The following is a 17,873-nucleotide window of genomic DNA, read 5'->3' on the forward strand; positions in this document are numbered from 1 at the left end:
CGTTGTTGTTSTTATTGTTATTGCACAATCAACCTAAATTGCTTTCCATTACGTTGTCGGCATTGATAATCTACGAATCAGCGAATGCCTGCAGCATTGAATTTGCAACACTTTACATTTTGCTGGGCGCCATTAGCGATATGCCAGCCCGAATAAAACAACAAAACTTTAATAAATGCAGTGCGAACAAATTTTGTTGGGCAATTTTCAAAGCGCTAAGTGATAGTGTGGCATACAACGTGCCACGGTGGCAGCAATTTGCAACACTTTTGTACGGTTGCTGTCAATTTGCCGCAACATGCCAGCGCAGTGCTGCCGCTATCCGCCAACAATGTTGCTAATAGCGCCGTCGCTGCTGCAAAAATGTCAACTGTCAATTAYGCCGCTTGAAAGAGCCGGTATTTGCGCATGAAGGTGCGAAAGCGCGCACGAGTGAATGGCGCCAGTTTTCAATTAACGAAATTTTTGCTATTACCTTGCGGCGCCAACAACGCCGAAAAAATAAAGCACAAAAAAAAAACAACAACAGAAAATATGAAAATTACAAAATGCACAACGACGCAGCAGGTGATGCGGTACGTGAAGGCGGCAATAAGGTAAGTGCCACATGCCATGCTCCAGCCAAAGTGCAATCTTGCGTTTATGGTATAGCGGCAATCATTCAGTTTGGTCTACCTCTCCGTCGGCGTACACGTCGCCCGTCAGCACGTCACCTCATCGGCTCGTCACATCGCTCGCATTGTCTGTGCTCTCTTCCTCGCTTTGTTCTTTCGCGCGACCGCTTTTCACACTGTGGCACGCCACTTATGAGCAAAGCACCGTAGACCAGTAAGTCGGCTAACTGTTGTCGATCTGTTGTTCAAGTTGGTGAAGTGGAAACTCGGCGAAGTTCTAAGCATCATTGCTGTTAAGTTTCAAGTTGGCCGGAGTCTTRAGTTTAACGATGAAGTTGAAGATAAGCGCAAATGTTGATTGTGGCAACAGCTTGTGGCGCTAGCTGCACTTTTGTTTACCACTTGCATGCACATTGCCTTGCCGCCACGAAGCAGTCGGACTGATTGGCTTGGGTCTTTCTCGAACTTGAAATATCTGAGGAACTTTGACTTAACGTATATTGTAAAAATCGGTATTAAAAATCTTCTGAAATACCGTTTAATGCGCTCTTGTAGCTACTTATATAACGCTTTCGTAAACTAAATTTTCAAGGAATTTTTAACTTTCGAAATCGAAAAGATTTCGAAAAAATTGCACCTTGTATTCTTGCTCCACTCTTTTGAATGTCACACATGTCACCTTTTGTTGTTGTTGTTGGCGCATGCCATAAACAGTCTCAATTTAAATGCATATTCTGTGTCTTCTTAATTGCAACCAACAGCAATAAAATTACCACGCAGGTTGCATGCCACATTAAATGCGATATAATAAATTGTGTTGAACGCGCGCCGACGCACAAATACAAATGATTCACGCATGGCGCGCAGCAATAACGCAATTTTGCAGCCAACTGTCAATTACTATGGAATTACGCACCTCGCGCGTTATTACCAACACTCGCAACAACATAAGCAAGTATCTTAGCAACATTTTGTTGCACGGACTACGAAAACTACCAGCTAATGTTCGTGCTGTTGCAGTAACACACTTTAATGCATGTGTGTTTTTGTGTGTGTAAGGAGGTGTCTTCACTGCAAATTAAATACTAATTGGCACACGGTACTTTCATCACCTGCTGTCACTGCCAATTTGCGGCCGACAGCCACAGCGGGTAGCTATGCTGGGATTTACTGGGACAGGGTAACTTCCTCACGCATATATGTAACGTACATACATACTTTGTATACGATATAAGTGCATACTGGTTCGTTGACCAAGCATTAAACTGAAGCTTCGTTGTCAGCGTTTCATAATTAACATTTCGCTTTCGATTTAAATACTTTTAATTAGGCGGCAAAGCTGGGGACTCACTCACGCCTGAACGGCAATGCAATTTTACCACTAAATATGTATACAAATTACACTCAATAAGTCTTAAGTCAAAATCTAGCGCTGGTAATTTCTTAAAGTCATTGCAATAATGCGTCATTCGATTTGGACCTTCAAGTTTTATTTGAATTTTTGGGTCATATGTGGACCATATTCCAATGAGCTCGTCGACCGGATCCCTTGGTAGTCAAAAGAGACAAGGTCTGGGTTTTCTATCTCCTTATCATAACACCAAATACATGACATTATCTAGGCAATACGCATATTCAGCCTTGCCGTAAAATAGGCGTAAAGTATTTAGAATTTTTCTATTCAGGTTTGCGGAATCGGATATATTTTTGGACACTAGTCAAAATACATTGCAATGAAGACTTTTTTGTAGCTATATTCAACTTTTTTGCATATGCATAATCGTCACCTAACGTCTCTTGGCTTCTATTTATATGCCACTCAATTTTCTGCTAAGTATAGCATGCTAAATGATTGAGGGACGCAAAGGTTCTGGGAGCTCTTATGGAATTTGACAAAAATCTTCAAAAAGCCAGACTTCTAGATTTTTATCTTCAATCTAATTTTACCTGTCTCAGACATTTAACTAGATTCTTGAATATGTGAATTTTTTATTTTTACAGAAATGGTATTTATAATTTCAAACGATCGGTGCAGTAGTTCTTAAGTTAGAAAGAGCACCGACTTTCAAATCGAAAGTTTTGGGGAATATGCTTCAATGTTTTAAAAACTAAGAAATGTTTTAATTTATAATTTTCAGAATTTTCGCATGCAAAACCTTCATACGACGGGTATAAAACTACTACTAAGTCCCTCGAATCTACTTCAATCGACTTGAAATTTTGAAGCAATATCCTGGAAATGTATAAAAAAATTTGAATACCTTATCCCTCCTATGCCTACGCTTTTATACAATAGAGCATAGATGCGCATACTTGATTTTATTCAAATATTATAACTTTTTTCTTTGACTTATATATTTTACAACTATGTATAACGAGAAATGAATTTTAAGTAAAGGTATTACATGGCGTATACGCAACAAATTTTTTAAACTTACATATTTTGTTCTGTAATAGGCTTACTTTTCAAGATTTTCATACACATGAATTCTACTGTTTATTCCCAGTAAAAGTAAAGGTATTTGCATCTATGCGTATATTTGTAAACATGTGTGGATGTCCTCTTCGTTCTATTTTCCCTCAGTTGCATACTCCAGCTTTTTATGTTATGTGTTTAGGGACGACATGTTTTGGAATAAAAACTCCGTTCACCTATTTTTGCACGTAACAACAACAACAATTAAATGCGTGCTCTCCTCCGTCACTGACTTTCACATTGTTGACTGACAATAAACTTGTGTTTCCAAACACAACAAAAGCACCTTTCACACACACACGTGTGCATCTGTGTTGGACTTTCTATTGTCTTCATGGTATGTAGTTGTGTTCGTATGTAGCCTAGGTGTATGTAGTGTTGCGGTTCGGTGCGCTTGCATTTAGTTTTGAGAACCTTTTACAAGCAACTAGATTAAAATTTTATCATTTAATTGTTTTGCTCATAGCCTTTGGTCTCTACTTAACCGCTCTTTACATTTTGTACGCACGCTGGCGCTGTGTGTTGCTTTGCGAGCAGAGTTGCCATGATTTTAAATTGTAATTTACGAGGGTGCCTATTCATATTGCTATTTGTTGTATTCTTTTTTTGTATAATTGTGTGCATGCGTATGTGTGTGTGCATAATAGCGGTTTTTGTAGTGTACTAATTGCCCTAATTGTGAGCTTTAATTAATTTCTTTATGTTATTTTACGTGAGAGCATAGAAGAGCGGAAACGTATTCAGACCTAAAACGGTATTACCTTGGTTATCGCTTTAATTTTATTTTTTAAGTTTTATTTGACGTTGTGTGCGTTGACATAAAGAGTTTCGTTTGACATAAATTTGATACGACGGCGCTTTTTAACACAGTATTACGATGAAATACAAGATTTTTACTGGTATTACTTGAAACCTCTTTTATATTTGTTACGCAAAAGTTAACAAATCTTTAAATTTAGCGACTCATCTCTTTGAAAGCGTACCAATTCAAGGTAGATATGTTATTAGCTTTAAACAAGCATTATCAAGTATTTGATGCAATCTCTGTGAGACCACAGAATTTTGCATATTTTCATTTGTCAAATAAGTTAGAATTCGTTGGAAGGCAGAGTAAATAAACTCATCAGCTGTTCAGTATGCACAAGCATATCTGTTTTTACAGCAAAACCATATATGGACTACAGCAAATATGCACAAAACCAGTGCGCATCACGATGTTCATAASTATTAGGGGGGGAGGGGAMAAAAAATTTTGCCATTTGCGGTTGKTACTCTCAAAAATAATTTCTTAGMAGTATCTAGTATGAGTACCWAATTATATCTGGGTATACTCTACCATACACTTTCCTCATTTTCCTTATTATTCGGTAGAAATTCACATCTCGCTTCCAATTTGTTGAAAAATATTTCCTTTTATAGTATATCGAAATTCAGGAAATTTAATGAAAAAAATCGTTATGCATTCGAAAGCTTATAGTTTCGTTGGAAATGTACTCCTGTACAAAAATTTTACTGAAAAATTAAAGCACAAATAACTTTTTTGGCGATTTGTAGTCGGTGAGAGGAAGGGGAGGAGCGGGGTTGAATTTTTAATGCTTTTTGGCACGACCCCTGCAGATGAAAGCTATATGGTGAATCTGTAGCAAAAAAAAAAGACCTACAACGTTTGCACTAACATATTTCTCACAAAACTTCAAAGTGAAAAATTCAAATAATTCAGTGTGTTATTTTATCATGTACGAAACAATGTTTCGAGTGAAATCGACATCTTGTGACTCAAACACACCTTATATTTTTATTTAGAATATTTATTTTTGCACCTAATTTTGTCTTGATATCGCAATAGCTCTGATTTTAAACTGAACAATTTTTACTTCAAAATATCAGTGCTTATAGGCTTTTTATTCATTTTAGTTTAAACCTTCTGATGATTCTAAATATGATAGAATATCACTTTTTTAAAAATGTGAAATTTTGAAGGTAATAAGAAAGCCTTTGCAAATCAAAATACACTTGACAAATAACGACCCACCCTTATAAAGACATATATTTATATAGAAGTACTTGTATGTGTGTGTATTTAAATTCATTCTGAAAATAAACATGACGAGTTCGGTTTTCGATTTATGCAAAAGAAAAATGCATGTAAGCTGCTGAAAGTCATGGGTAGTTGCCAAATCTATGCATAGCATGCGCATAAATCTGGAGCATCTATTTACTAACACACATACTATGGTTGTATGGTTAATTTGAGAACAGTGTTTGCCTTCTTTAACATATATTATTCACAGGCACATATGTTATGTGTGCATGTTTCCGGTAAACCAGAATTTAATTTAAATTTTTCACACACGTTAGTGGTTACACAAGACTTGGCTCTTGCTAAACTAAATTTTAAATTTCTTACGTACACAAATATACTTGATTTACTACATGTACATACATTTATTTAAAACAAAGATTGTATGCATTTTTAGAAGCATGAAAACAGCTGTGACAGTGGCTTTATTTGACGAACAAATAACTAGTCATCAACTACTTGCCAACTAGGATCTATTAGGAGCATGACTACTCAATCGACTACTATTTTTCAGTGCTAGTAAAAATATACTTGGAACAAAAATATTTTATTAGTTTAAGAAACATACTCAAATATTCAATAGAACATATGGTCTCTAAATATTTGATTTGAGTTTTTGGTAGAGAAAGAATGATTTGCTGACCTAATTCTCCTCTCAATCTGTATCAATTTTCCGATAGTTGGTTTAAGTCTGAAACTTTTTCGAGTTTATTCTTGATTTTTGCCATTGAAATTTGTATATTAACGGTGAGTTTCCCTGAGTAGTTTGATGATGGCTTGTTCCGGGTGTAAACTGGTATTTTCCATAACTGGTTTTGTGCTTCAATTCACGAAAGATATTTACTATTCCCATATTCCACATAATTTGTAAACACTAACACACAAAACATAACTGTGTATTTAAATTTGAGTGATAACTCTGTCGTTCTGTAAAATATGTCACCTGCACATTTCGTATGCTCAAACGCTTCTTCAGCTACGATTAGATCTCTTTACATCTACAAGCTACATTGCGTGTCCGTCTGCCTGTGTCAGTTGACAAATCATGCAAATTTTTGTGGCATGGTTTTTAATTGTACAAGTTGCATGCGCTCGCATACACATAAACATTCGTACGTTTAACAGCGTTTGGATTTAATTTTCTGCTACTGCGGCTGCCGACTGCTAACCGCTACTGGTTGTCGTATTCATTTCCGTTTTCTAATTTTCAGTTTCCGCAAAGCCAACACAGACACTCCGTTATCCTCGTATATATATGTGTATATACATAGTAATTCATCTTATATGCACACACTCATTCAATTGATTAATACACTTGCTGTGAAGTGGTTGAGCAAACTGGTTGCATGTAACTTACATATATAATATATATGCGTATATATATATAAGTGAATTTATGTGCCGTGTAGGCAATCACACTAGTATTACGTGTACACTTGCACTTTAATCTAGGGCCCCTGTATTTGCCGACAGACACATTTACATTTGGCAGCGTTGGATTTGCTGATGAGTTTATCGGTAAACTGGGGCCAAGGCGATTGATTTTGTGGCTGATGTTATGTACATGTGTGCAAATGTGCGAGCATATGTGTGTCTGCTGTTACGAAAGTCTGGAAATGTGCTGAATACAGTGTAACTTTTAACAGATTTTTCTTGGAAAAGTTCTACCTGAAGCTATGAAATAAAAATCTATTTAGAATAYCTGGAGACTTTCTTTAAAACAAAAGCTCAATAAAGATTTTCAAATATTTAGCACTTTGTTAGATATAAATACACTGCAAACAAATGTTGAAGCTGCCTAATTCGAATCACCATAATCCACAAAAAACTTCGAGTTATAGCGCGATTTTGCAAGCTCTCTAGTCACTTTTTKAGACATTTTGAAGTAAAATCTCAATTTACAATTCACAGTTGAGACCTGATAGTTAGCCGGTGACAAAACTAAAAAGAACTCTGGTCCGCCATTTTAAATATACTGAATTGAGATGATCATAGATATTAATAGATTGTGGATTTTTTTTWAAATTTTGTAAACAACTCAAACACGAAAAAGTTAAAAATAAATCAATTTTAAATAAATTTCATAAATATTATGAACAAAGTCAATATATATATTTGTTTTGATGGGTAATTATAATTAAATTTCTTTTATTTTTGACTATACTATAGAAAATTTTGTGTATGTTATCGACATATCTGAATAATGAAATGTAGGAGATTTTTTGACTCTCACTTACAGAATAACAAAATCGTCTTTAACTTAAAATCTCAAATTTAGAGACCTGTGACTATATCACAGTACAGAATCGCACGGTTAGAGRGACTTCGCATTATAGAAAGAAATTCGTATAACACTTCCCCTCTATTACTACGTCAAGAGTTCGACTATGGAGAAGTTCAACACTATATGTCAGTTTTTGAGCTCTGCCACAAGAGAGTCGTAAGCACTAATATCTTACCTTTATTGTATATAGCTGTCATACGAACTAATTAAACAAATATATGTCCTTGTATAAAAAAAAGTTTATTTGACCAAATATATACAAGAAATTTGGCATTGATTATTTTGTAAGGTAACGAAGCAATCTCCAAAGAAATACTATAACAAATAGTTGCTAGCTAACGGATAAAAATCAAAATAATGGACTGATTATATACCATTATGCTTTAAGAAATGCACCTGTAGAAGGAATTATAGCTTCGGTGCAGCCCAAAAATCTTATTGCTTAGTTAGAAAAATTCAAGTTCAAACTAAAATTAATTATGCTTATAAGAAGCAAAAAAGTTAGAAATGGTATCTGTATCAAAAAAAAAAAAAAAAAAAATAATAATAATAATAATAATTAGTACCAAACCAAACATCGAAAAATTTCGCGTCCCAATTCACATTCCATTTTAGTATACCACCGAAAAATAACAATCATTTCATTAGTAATTTGATTTTCGCAGCTTAAAAAGAAAATCCTGCCAAACACACTGTCACCCAAAAATCTSCACACTCAGTGCGCAGTTTAACCAAAAAATCTGATTGGTTGACAGCATTTAGCAGCAATCCCAAGTAGAACAGCAAACAAGTGTGTGGCATGACAACAACAATAAAAACAACAACTTATATCATTCAGTTTTAACATCACAAACAGAACTCAATTTAATTTGATGACAAACTGTAAATGAATTTTGTTGATTTTTGTGATTGATACCCGCTGTGCTGCCGAGCTGACTYACACCGCAAATACAAGCAAACGCAGCCGTACATTTGCATATGCAAAATCGTTATATAGTATAATATAAAATATACCATGAGCGTGGAGTGCAAAATATAGAAGTATTTATCTAAATACCCTGAAGGAAARTTTCCGTTTAGTTTGCACTTAACTTAGAGTCTATTAGAGCTGGTTATYTCAGCGATTTTTGATTTTTGTTTAACAATCTACTTGATTAGAGGGCGGTAATTTTTAAAGTCAGATAATATTTTTGAAGCAAAAAAAATATGTTTAATGGCTTTGCATGTACTATTCCGAATTGCTTGATTATTAAAACATTCATTAACTTTCACAACATATGCATTTCCAATCTTCATTTTCGTATTAGGTGAGTAGCTAGACTTTGATTTAAGCTACAAATTGCAGCATACAATTTCATATATACTTAAATCAATTGCAGGTAAAAGCCCGAAATACCTGTACAAGCAATCCGATAAGCTTCGCAGCAAAGTTGAACCAATRCATATACACATTCCACATAAATGTATATGGAACTAGAGACGAGTCAAGCAAAGTACTCAGTTGAAATATGCCAAGTTGCCGAATGTCGAACTCATTTGCAATGGAATTCGAAATTTGAGTTCTGCAAACAAACGATTAGCATTCCTATTGTATGCCAGCGTTTGCTTATCATACTAGGTGCAAAAGTTAATATATGTATATATACATATATATATATATATTGACGAGAATTTCTTGCAATTTGTTTGGAACAAAATGCAGTTGGCAGCAAAACTCTGTAGTTAAGTTGATTAGTATCAACCGCTAGCTGAAGTAGTCAATTGGTTATCTTCTATCCGAACACACGAACTTTTAACTGACAGATGCCGCTGGTTTCTTAACAAACCTCATACTTATTACTTCGAAATATAGTTCAGTTTAGGATTAAATTATATATAAATTCCTCAGAAAAAAAGCAGTAAAACTTTGTATAAGAAACAATTTCGTACTAGTTTCGTACCAGTCTAATATGCAATGCTAACTAACTTTTCTGACCAGTTCAATTTCAGTCCGATTTGTTTGAGTGTAACACCGTATTTGATCCTGCTATGTTGTTTCATATTTCACTGCCGAGATGATGAACAATTTTCAAAGTTTATACATTTATGTGCATTTATATGTATTTATGTATGTATAGCATTTAAAATTTATTAAGTATTTTTCAGAGAACTCACAGAAAAGTAATACTCTGGCGCAGATAGCAGAACTCAACTTGTCATATTCAAAAGTTAAATTTATTTCGAGTGTTAAGATAACTAGGATTTTAAGTCGAAATCATTAAAGTTTTGCAAGTATAAGAAAATGTTGAMATTTGGAAAACTATTTTTAGACCGAGTGTAGAATAGAATATGTGAGTATTAAATAASATATAGTATCTACAATAGAACGTATATGAGATTTGGTTTTGGGTATAAACAAAATATTTTAATATCAGATATTAATTTTAAGTGATTTGATGAAGTTTGCATSTAATATCGATTTCTGATGGAATTCTGAAATATTTATTTGCTTATTCTAAATCACAATATTGATCAAAAGAACAGTATTATATTTTTTTGTAAATTCGTAGTTGATGAAAGCATTCTTTTCTTTCGGAATTTCCAACTATAACTTTGTATGACATATTTTTATCCCGAATTTTTAATTTTACTCCACAAATTGTCCATTATCAAATTTTTCACCAGACCAGAAAAATAACAGAAACAGAAACAGAATTTTCTATAAAAATTGTAGTTTTGGAGGTCGTCTAGCTAATATAAAATCGTCAATATGTAAAGGATGGTGGCAAAAATGGAAAGTGTTCCTTTCGGAGTTTTTAGTTTGCTTAGGACCAATATCTTACTCGTTTCTAAACTGAAAGAAATTCGCCTGCTAAAGAAGAGGGGAAATTCCGCGTTTCGTTGGTATCTATCTATATCTATCTGAAAGTGTTTGGGTACCACCTGAAGCTTAATTTGCATATAATATATATTCGATGTTTTCACAAAAAAAAAAAAAAGCAAAAAAAAAACAATTAATAATGTTTTTTATTTTACAAATAATTTCTGTTTTTATATAAATCTTTTCAAATGGTACACATATAGTACTTCATTTTCACGCAGACATTAAAAAAGATGCCAAAGCGCTAAATCCGCTTACCGAGCTGTATACTCGTGCGACACTTCGCGAACTTTTATTTATACTTACACGCCAACTTTAACCGCCGTTGTCAAGACTGTATGGCGTTAAATTCTATAAGCCGCAAACTTTGGCCGCTTAAAAAGTTGGCAACAGTGTCAGAAAGTTCTTTAAGACGACATTGTGTGTGATTCCAAAATGCAGCGAAACAAAAACATTCACAACAACAACATAAAGAGGTGATAGAGAAAAGTGAAGTGAGACGCACTTGCGCATGAACCTACAAATATGGGTGTATGTGTGCATTCAAGCTACAGCTAGCAAGTCAAGAAGTGAACAAGTTCAGAATTTTCAGTTTGAACATTGCAAAATATTAAATGCAAGTGGCAAGTGTGYGATGCATTGTTGCATGGTCATGTGGCAGCGCGCGTGTTTGTGTGCTTGCTAGTATGGATTAGCAAGGTTACGAAACTAGATTGCACGTGATGTCATAAGTCCTTTACGCTTTGAAAGTTATTTTTTGATCGCAGCAAAATGTGTTTTGGCTTCAATTGTGCATTGAAAAATGCGTAATGTGTTTTGCACACTGATGCGGAGATACAAACATCCTCCTTTTGGTAATGACCACTKCTTTGATAAATACCTCTGATAATGACCACATATTAAGGGTTCCGATTTAAGGGCATGCACCTTGAGTGTCCGGTCCTTTATTTGGGGAGGTCCCGCTGCCCATTTGGTTGAAGTCATCGCAAGAGAAAAAGCTGACATCACCGCCGTCCAAGAKTGCGATGGACGAGGCAAGGACTGAGGTGAGTAGGTCCTTTACTCAAATGGCCGTCGTCGAATACTGACATTCACCCGGGTGGACGAACGTCTAGCCATAATTCAAAGCGAAATTCGTCAGCATAATGCTTATTTGCGTCCACGCYGCAACGGAAGAGATGGACGATATATCTAAAGATATTTTCTATGTGAGCTGCCCTCGCCAGAATGTCAAAATCGCGCTTGACTACTTTAACGCCAGGTGGCATCCTTGGCACAAGGGTCAGTAAATTCAGTCTCCATGATGAAGCATCCCCAAATGAGTTAAAGCTAATCGACCTCGGCGKGGCCCAAAATATGATTACATATCTGTAGTACTAGATTCCAGGAAAGGTCCTAACATTGAATCTGACTGTAGCGARTACACGCACCCGCCTCTATGTAGCTAAAAATTCAATTTCCGAAATTCAAACCTCTAGACTAATATACCACTTACTAAAAAAAAAGTGTTGAAAAATTTCATATTTCGATCAAGTTGTGTAGAAAATCGATTTTGGTACACACCTCAGTATTTGGAGGTACAAATTTGTTTATATGTATGTTCAAATATAAGCATGTAGATATGTATGTAAAGAATACTTCAAATATCTAGTCAAATATATCTGTATGCAATACATACCTACTTTTTGTTCTCTTCCCRCGTCTAACGCCTTTTCTACGTTTTTTGCTTTTCACGCCGTTGTTAATGGTCACACTCAGGTGTTAACCAAACATAAATTTGACAAAGGCATTGGAAAAAMCCGAAAAAAGTTAGAAAAAATAAATAAAATTAGACGGATTTTTGTGAAAAGAGTTTAATTATTTTTCAAATTTCGCCAGTTGCCAAAGGCTACATACTTTTGACCTGAGAGTGGCCATCAAAAATGCACAAAAAAGGGTTCTTGATTTATAATCAGCGATTCAGTGCTGTTGACACTTTGCAATACATTGCAGTTTTTTCCAATTTTCACACAAATTAAAACATGAAAGCAAATGAAAGCGTGAAAAGAGCGTTGCCTATCTTTTTAATCCACTTCGAAAGCTGTAAAGCGAATTGCAAAAATGTCAAGAAGCATGTGTAGAATGTAAAACTTCGTTTCTGGTTTACTATTGAGAATGGCTGAAATGACACATACCTGTGAAAAGTGAATACMGATTTTTTAATGGTTTTAAAATAAAGAATATATTATAACTGCGTATATAAATTCCTGAAAATCAGGCGCTATCCAAATGCTTCTTTTTTCGGAAAGAAAAACTTCTTCACCAAAGCTGGAAGTGCAACACAAATGTGCGTCATTGGGGCAAATGCGTTGAATTCACCACTCTCTAACGCTTGGCTAGTCGAACATAGTTCTAGCTGTACAAAAATTCAACGACTTATATGTATATACATATAATCAATGGTAAACACAATGAATCGTAAAGATGCAAGACTGAAGATTAAACAAGCCATAATATTGGACCAAATTCAAAGTTCYCAACGAATACACAAAAATTTAGCGACTTTGATCAATATTGAAATGAAATTTCATATTCGGCAAACGGCATAACACCTTACAAAAAGATAAAACATTTTACACACATACATAGCTGTATAAGGATTCATATTTGTTTGAGTKCCATAAAGTCAAAAAATAAGAGCCGAGCGTATGTGTGAGCGCATACTCACTTATTGATGTGACATTTTTATGCATTAAATTTTTTAACAAATTACATTTAATAATTTGCACACATCAAATGGTGCATGCAACAGCAAAAGGGTAGATGTCCGGGTATGGTACGGAAAATTGATTGATACATATGAACACCTAGTTATACACATGTACACACTGCATACACCATATGTGGCATATACGTTCTGCAATACACTGGCTGCCTCATGCGCTTGTTTGTCAGCATCCGGAGCGCGACCGTTCGTCATTTGTTCTCGCCCATCAATAGCAACATCCTGTGGCAGTAGCCTCGCATATCCGGCATACTGGAGTGTGTGTGGCAACATATCCAASCGTTATTGAACAGATGCTGACATTTATTTATTTTTCATGTTTTTGTTGTTGTGCGTGTTGTTGTCGAGTGAGTGGCGCTGCGACTGATGGACGACGAATTATTAAATTGATCGAGTGCTTTAAAGGTAAAAAGTTAAAAAAGAGTGTTGATGAAAAGCCGGGGGGCGGAAAGTTGAAAAAATATTAAAAAACTGCGGACAGTGAGCCAAAACAAATTGCTGGAAGGTGATGGCAAAAGAAAGAGGGTCTCGTATGAGTTAAAAAGCAGTGTGTGTATTCGGAAGTTTGTGTAGGTGAAGTGGTTGTGGTGAGCACTGCGCGGAAGTTGCCTATTGTTTGTTATATGATAACAGGGGCACGTAAAGCCTTAGTAAAAATACATATATACTTATATGAAGCWCAYYTGCACTACGAAAAGGCGCACACACTGTTGAATTTAACGCCAAACAATTTGTTTTTTTATGTTTTCATTGACACAATTCATCGAAGGTTGGTTGCTATATTAATGCGTTTAAATTTGTCTYTATGAAACACATAAATTTTCATATAATTCATACAGCTTTACTTATCKTTTTTGTAAAACGACTGGTGTACAGTTGCTGGTTTACTAGTCACGGATACTACTTCAGTATTWTATATTGGGTATGGCAAATGATCTCAGTTATCACAAGGGAGCCTTATGACCGAAATATACATATATTTTTGAAATTAGAAAAAATCCTTTTCTGATAATAGCTATATACCCGAATAGGGTGCTATAGTTTAATGCCGAAAATATGTGAAATTGATCCAGGAATTGTCCAAGCACAAAGTCATTATATGTAGGATTTATGCTATTCTAACAGAACTTATGCCGAAGATGTCGACCATAGTGAGAGTTATATATCTATAAAATTGCTTGAAAATATGTTGTTGATTATAACAGCAAGTTAATGCAATCAGTCCAGAGATTTATCTGTCCCAGTATAACTTATAGTGTGATTTCTGATTTCCCACCTGGCCTTAAACAGTTATAGTTGGCCAAACTGYGTATTATTTCAATAAAGTTAGACGGAGAAGTTTTCTTAAATTATGTAGTTTTTCTCAATTACCCTATGTAATGGATTACGATCCTTTAGTTGACGTTTTTTACATCTACTCAATGTATTAAATTTCGCCTCTTTGATTGAATTTATAACAGATAAATCTCATTTAATGATTGCAATGCATTCACTACTTCATCGAATAAGGAAYTTGAATTCTATCGCAACATTTCTTACTTTGTATTTCCTCACCTTTGATCTTTGAAAACTGAGATTACTTATCCCTTTCTTACTTAAATCGTTTCAAATATTATAATATATGTGTAGGAGTGACATTACAATTACGCTAAAATGCAGCCCTACATACTTAACGCACGCAACTAAAACTTGACGAAACTAGGACGCGACGCTGACTCGACCGAAGACAAACGGACAGTTGCTATTCAACTTTCAATAAAGACACTTCTAATTGTCCGGAACCTACATAAGTTTTATTAACAAATCATAAAATCAAAAAATTAATACATTTTTCATATTTAATACTAACTTTATTACTAGCAAAACAAGTTTTATACATATATTTGCTTCTGTTACCTAAAAGTTTGCGGTTTTCTGCCAAATAAAAAGCTGATTCTTATGGCCTACTTTGCATATGAGYTTTAATGACCGTTAAAACGATACAAAATGTCATTACCTGCTCATTTAGGATAATGCTATGACGGCATAATTTGCCTTCACCGCAAGTACACATACCACAAATCATCCTTAATTGACTTAATGCGTCACAATATGTTAATTTCGAGCCCATAATTTTTCGACACGGCTAAAGATTATGGCCACTATGGTTATGCTGCCACTTAAGCGCAGTAATAAAGTAGCTTATGTATGTATATTGTATAGCCACATAACTTCATACATATACTCTCCTAACTGTGAAGGAATAAGATTACTAAGAAAATTCAAGAAAAAATGTCAGAGCGCCGAAAAAGTTTAAAAAGGCGAGTGTATTGTTGTACAAGTGCTGCTTAAAGCACATTAAAAGGTTGAAAGCATAATAGGGAGCGGTGCCGCAAGGTTTTTTTTTTTAAGGAAAGCATTTTTATATCATTATAGTGTGCAGTTACTTAGCCATTTTCAAAGCTTTCCCTTGTTGTCGGCCGCACTAAGCCCAAATGATAACCTAATTAAGTTCGGAGCACCTTTGTGGAATTATACGTGTCCCAACACGCGTTCATGTGCCACTGCAGCCTTATTTCGCGCTCGTAATTTTTAAGGCTTTGTAAGCGCTCACACCATAACCTTCCTGTCGTACACACCTTCATCACGCATTGTACAACAAAAAGTCAAAGCAACGCGCCCCTTCGCCCARCCCTGTATTGTGACCGACGACATTTTTTATTTTTATTTCTGCTTTTCCTTGGAGTATCGAGTTTAACAGTTAAACAGACGTTCTCGTTTACCTTTTTATTTCTCTCTTTTATGCTTCCATTCACCTTCGTTTTTCGAACGACCGAACGACCGTCGTTAGTGCCATTACCGCTGCCGTCGCTTTAATTTACAAGCGAATTACAAYCGAATGTCGCCCATTTCACACGGCTTACCGAATTCACAGTTCGCGATTTGCGCGCTTTATTGCGCTCAACGCCTTGTSGCTCGTCTGAACTTTGTCACGTTTGAGTTTTTCGCACTGCGCCATGCACGCCCATAAAGCCGCGCGCCGGCCGGTTTGGCYAGCAAACTAACGAGTCAGCGAGCTTCCGTTTACATCCACAAAGTCCTTTAAACATAAGCACCGCGCCAGAGAGAAAGTGTCCATTTGCATAAAAAGTATATTCGGAGACATGTAAAATTTATGGCTACATCTAAGTGCATTCGCCTTCTGTATTGGTAAAAGCGAAAAAARCAGTGGCCGCCTTGCAGTCGAATCCCAATATTTCCACTGCGTCACGCACTCAGCCAAAGGAAGCGGCGGAGAGCAGAGCAGTGAGTGCGCATTTTGCTACTCTTTCACCTTGCTTTGTGCATTTATGTACGATTGCGTGTTCTCTGAGGAAAAGATGTGTATATTTATGCTATTCTAACAGAACTTATGCCGAAGATGTCGACCATAGTGAGAGTTATATATCTATAAAATTGCTTGAAAATATGTTGTTGATTATAACAGCAAGTTAATGCAATCAGTCCAGAGATTTATCTGTCCCAGTATAACTTATAGTGTGATTTCTGATTTCCCACCTGGCCTTAAACAGTTANAGGAAGCGGCGGAGAGCAGAGCAGTGAGTGCGCATTTTGCTACTCTTTCACCTTGCTTTGTGCATTTATGTACGATTGCGTGTTCTCTGAGGAAATCATAAGATATTACAAGACTTTGAAGTTGGTAAAACTTAAATTGTAGAGAGCAGTGTTCTTCTATCGAGCACATCTTGGTCGAATAGCTACAAAAGRATGCGCGTGATGTTATTTGAGTCCTACTGCAGAGATGCTCAAGATCCGTTAGTAGCACATAGTTCGCATAGGATCCCTGTTATGTTAACGACGAGTCGTGTTTTACCCAATTTCGTCTAATTCGCTAACATCCAATCATTCACAATACGTGGACACGGACGCAAAAGTTAAGCCCCAAATGGAAGTACAGGCAAAGAAGGGGCGAGAAACCGACTCGTGTCAGTTTTGTTCTCCTGCGCGCTCAAAAAAATTAAAAAACAAAAAAAAAACACAGAAACAATGTTATGCAACACKCGATCACAAAGCGCGGATGAGCAAGTAAGCTCGCGAAAAGTAACCAAATAAAAACAAAGGCAAAAACATACATACTCAACACCSGTCCATCCACCTATTGATGGAAAAGGTATTTCGCTTTTGTTTTGCTTTTGAAAAAGATGGCGCAAAAAGTCATAAAAGTCAATGAGTCGCAATTCATCAAGCAGAGCAAACAGCGACGAAAAGGACACTGGAAACCAACGGTGGACCCTCGGTGAAGTCGATATGTATATAGGTTTATACATGTGCTACGGCGCCAATTGGCAACGCATGTGCGGAATGTGCAAACATGGTCACAAGTACCCATCGACATGCATATATAAGACAGCATGCGGCTTTGTGCTGTGTCCGTCGCAACGTTACGTCTGTAATGACATGACAAATGTGTTTAAAGTTTACTCGTACGCATTCCTTTGCTCGGTTAGTGTGGCGCTGTTGACGAGTTCAATTTTGGGGATTCCAACATACCCCAGTTGCGTACGGTTTGTTGGCAATTTTTTTTGAGGTGTAATAATTCTTTTGGTAATTTTATAWTAAAAATTGTATCATTTAGCTCAGCATTTTCTGACGTTAAAAAGTAGAGTAGTAGAGAGTAGGTACCGCGCAAATACTATAATTAGCTTATATTGGGAAATTTCAATTAAATTTTCCTCACTTCCATTAATATATTTAGTAGAATAGAGAATTTTTATTCTCGTTTAAAGTAACTACAACCGAAATTCAAAACAAGTAA

At 35.7% G+C, this 17,873-nt stretch overlaps 1 protein-coding gene across 1 annotated transcript in view; it reads left to right on the top strand.

Annotated features, from left to right (window-relative positions):
- The first annotated feature begins 548 nt into the window (after positions 1–548).
- Positions 549–17,873, top strand: part of LOC108978906 (Krueppel-like factor luna) — a 76,653-nt gene continuing 59,328 nt past the window's right edge. The window contains exon 1 of the mRNA XM_018949422.1: positions 549–596. Within this exon, the coding sequence (XP_018804967.1) occupies positions 549–596 (48 nt within the window). The remainder of the gene's footprint in view (positions 597–17,873) is intronic.

Source organism: Bactrocera latifrons, unplaced genomic scaffold, assembly GCF_001853355.1.
Source record: "Bactrocera latifrons isolate USDA-ARS-PBARC rearing strain unplaced genomic scaffold, ASM185335v1 scaffold_13, whole genome shotgun sequence".
Taxonomy (NCBI): Eukaryota; Metazoa; Arthropoda; class Insecta; order Diptera; family Tephritidae; genus Bactrocera; species Bactrocera latifrons.